The following is a 3,680-nucleotide window of genomic DNA, read 5'->3' as shown; positions in this document are numbered from 1 at the left end:
TGTGTGTGTGTGTGTGTGTGTGTGTGTGTGTGTGTGTGTGTGTGTGTAGGTGCTGAAGCTGCTGGCTGAGATGAGTCCGTACTGTGGAGACATGGAGAAGCTGGAGCCCAACCTCAACATGCTGTTTACCAAGCTGCTGGTGAGAACTGATTGGCCTGTTGTTTTTGGAGCTGGAGGAATACAAGTGGAAACACACTTACAAATCAAAGTACACGTCGGCAGTTGTCCCCACCGATTTTATTTTGAGATTCTACTGCTCTTTTTTTAGCTTTTCCCGCTTTACATTGACGTTGTTGTGCATCCTCTCACTGTGGGCCCCTGGCCAAATGAGGATTCATTTTCTGGCGAGGGATAATTTAATAGCAGTTGGGGGGACATTCAAGAACTTGACTTACTCATTTTACTTAGTCAGATTGTCCCATATGGTCTCTGTATTTGAACCAACAACCTTCCCTTTTAAAAGCCTACAGTTTAACAAATACTGCTGTCAGAGTTGTTAATATTATCTATACAATACAAAGGGGTTACTGTAATCAACTCGAGGAGCTTAAAACGATGGCCCTAGTCGTAATGATTTATTGTAGAGGTAGTTTTAGTGCAGGGTCCACGGTAGTAATGGATAATAACGTTCAAATATATATTGGTGGAACAATAAACTATCCCTTTGTTCCAGTGAACCCTGTAATGGTCCAAGCTGAAATGAAAATAAATTAAAGCTAACAACATTATTCTGCTCATGTTTTTCCTGTTTCTGTAGGAGTTCATGCCTGTGCCACCAGAAGAAGCGGAGAACGGAGAGAACCCGGCAAGCGAGGAGCCCAAACTGCAGTTCAGCTACGTGGAGTGTCTCCTCTTCGGCTTCCACCAGCTGGGCAAGAAGCTGCCGGACTTCCTCATCGAGAAAGTGGATGCTGAGCGCCTCAAAGACTTCAAGATCAGGTGAGGGAGTGGCACACAAAGAAAATCTCGTAGAGTGGAACTTGTAACATAGATGAGCACGTCGGGTGTGTTTGGTGGCTTAGCTCACCGTGGTCATTTTATCCCAAAACGGACACTTTTCAGACGGTAGTGAATGTGCTTTGTGTTTCAACAGGTTACAGTATTTTGCCAGAGGCCTGCAGGTTTATATCAGACAGCTGCGAGTAGCACTGCAAGGAAAGTCCGGAGATGCTCTGAAGACAGACGAGGTAACGACCGCTGTCAACAATAAATGCAAACTGAGCCGTGTCCGTTGTCTTGAGTTCTGCTGTGACGTGTACATCACGGACTATCCCGTCTTCTCTGTGTCATCAGAATAAGATCAAAGTGGTGGCCCTCAAGATCACAAACAACATCAACGTCCTCATCAAGGTGAGGTGTTTTCATGCGATACTTTGTGTCGTCGTCACGCTGAGCAGCAAAATGTTAAAACGTGAATCAATCGCACCATTTATGGATCTAGAGAAGCAGAAACACCTCAAATAATAATGAGATCCACTGCAACAACATAGACGTAAACACAGAACCTTTCTAACACTGTCGGCAATGCTTGAGAAATATACAACTGTTCCAGTGGAGTTATTTTTTGAAGTACTGTTTCATAGGATTGCTTTACAATGTTCAGGGTTTCTACTTTTTCTGGTAACTTATGTGCATCAGACGAACTCATCAGAATGCATCAGATCAACTGTGCATTGTAACCAATAGTTCTATTTTTATATTTCTTTCCAGGATCTCTTCCACAACCCTCCATCATTCAAGAGCACAGTCAGTCTGTCCTGGAAACCCGTCCAGAAGGCCGAGGCAGCAGCGTAAGTCTGCTCCCACTGATTCAGCCATCGGAAGCTACACACACAGCGTCCGTGTGTCCTTGCTGTCCTATTGGGTCCTGACCTACTTTTCTCTTGTGCGTGTGTGTGCAGGCCCAAGCGCCCGTCCGGTGAGGAGATGGGCACTGGCGACGGCATAAAGAAACAGGTCTCGCCTCAGCCCCGGAGGGACTCGCGGCAGATCTACAATCCCCCCAGCGGCAAGTTCAGCGCAACCATCGGCAATTTCACTTATGGTGAGGAGCGCTGTGGCTCATTTATTTTTTAAAACACTGTTGTGCAGCCGTTGCATCTTTTTTTTTTTAATGTACTGCACATTGGGGTGTTTTTGATAGAGCTGCGGTTACTATTTGTGTCAGTGAGGATTTCATTTGGTCTGAAAAGTCTGTGGATTGCTCCTTAGTGGAGGACGGCAGCTTCAGTCAGCTTGGATTCACAGCCGTTCAATGTATTCAAATCAAAATGATCAACTTACACCTGCTGAGTAATCCACTTCTTTATTGTAGCTCTGTATTATCTATATTAAGGCAGTTCTTCTCATTTTATAAGAACAAGACAAACAAGCTCTCAAATGCATATCAATCAATTGACGTGTAGAAATGCCAAAGATAAGTTTGAGGTCATTTAGAAACGGTGTCATTATTACATAGATGCTGACAGGGCACTGAGTTTATTTTCGACTGTAAACTGTCTAGCTCAGCAATCGATTTAACGATATGGTTATCAAACACAATGTTGAATAATAATCCTAATATGCATTATTTTTAAATTCTCACAAAGGTATCTGCCTCAGAAATTGAACATTGGTCGGGTCATAACCATATTTCCATGCTGATCCGTGTTTTGTTTTGTTTTGTTTTCACTCCAGAGCAGCGCGGCGGCTTCAGGGGCGGCCGGGGACGAGGCTTCGGAGGCCGAGGCAACAGGAGCCGAGGCCGAATCTACTGAGAAACTCGCACAAACGCACGCATATACAGTACATGTTGCTCGTTGAACTGCATCACATCAAGACGGACTATTTGTCACCAACTCTTTTTTTTTTTTGTCTTTTTCACTTTCCAACTCGCACATCCAGTTTTTTGTGTTGGTTTGGTTTCCTGTCTTTAGGATATCAGACAACTGGCTCAGTTATTACAATTACTCCCCATAATCCTCTTGGCCATGGCGATAGAGTAGCGTAAATCTAGATGTTTTTTCCCCTTCATTTTTAATAATATTATTGTGTATTTTTGTGGAACAAAAGACTGCCATGTTGTAACTGATAAATATTTTTGTCGGATCGTTGTAGGAAGAGATGAAGATCCTCTTGTTTGGAACATGTTGATAAATGCGTTTCTGTCTACCTTTTTATTTAATCTTCTTTTTTTTTTTATTAGAACTTAAGTTGAATTGGCTGATGATGCTACTTTGTATGAATCAATGATGTCGTTTCATTGGATTTTTATCATAAACTTGTATGGAAGTATGAACCTTTTGTCCTTTTCAACTTGTTTTCTGTAGAAGTTTGCAGTAGTTAAGCTGAAAACTAGTCTGGTATCGAGACAAAAATGCAACGCCACACAATTCTGCTGCGTTAAGTTTTCTTTTTTCACAATTCAAAACTTGCGTGTTTGAAACCTTTTCCCTCTCCTCCCATTCTGTCCTGACGATCCAATCGCTCGCTTTTATCCTTTCCACCCTCCCGGCTTTCCCTTATTTGTACTCTCTCATATCTGTACCAGAGCAGCGTGAGGAAAGGGTAATTTTAGCTCACGATCTGGCATCTACATTTAGAATATACACACGCACACATGTGCCTTCTCTGCTGTCTACACTCCCATCAGCCGTGTGTGTGTGTGTGTGTGTGTGTGTGTGTGTGTGTGTGTGTGTGTG

The 3,680-nt window shown here is 43.0% G+C and overlaps 1 protein-coding gene across 1 annotated transcript in view; it reads left to right on the top strand.

Moving 5' to 3' along the window:
* api5 (apoptosis inhibitor 5) overlaps positions 1-3,277 on the top strand; it is a 7,745-nt gene extending 4,468 nt beyond the window's left edge. Inside the window, exons 8-14 of the mRNA XM_031866455.1 lie at positions 50-139; positions 758-939; positions 1,094-1,187; positions 1,294-1,350; positions 1,711-1,790; positions 1,902-2,044; positions 2,677-3,277. Coding sequence (XP_031722315.1) covers positions 50-139; positions 758-939; positions 1,094-1,187; positions 1,294-1,350; positions 1,711-1,790; positions 1,902-2,044; positions 2,677-2,756 — 726 coding nt within the window. The 3' untranslated portion in view covers positions 2,757-3,277. The remainder of the gene's footprint in view (positions 1-49; positions 140-757; positions 940-1,093; positions 1,188-1,293; positions 1,351-1,710; positions 1,791-1,901; positions 2,045-2,676) is intronic.
* The last annotated feature ends 403 nt before the right edge of the window (positions 3,278-3,680 follow it).

Source organism: Anarrhichthys ocellatus, unplaced genomic scaffold (assembly GCF_004355925.1).
Source record: "Anarrhichthys ocellatus isolate YVR2014 unplaced genomic scaffold, GSC_Weel_1.0 scaffold2, whole genome shotgun sequence".
Taxonomy (NCBI): domain Eukaryota; kingdom Metazoa; phylum Chordata; class Actinopteri; order Perciformes; family Anarhichadidae; genus Anarrhichthys; species Anarrhichthys ocellatus.
Note: the sequence above shows the minus strand (reverse complement) of the source record. Positions and strands in the feature narration are given on the sequence as shown.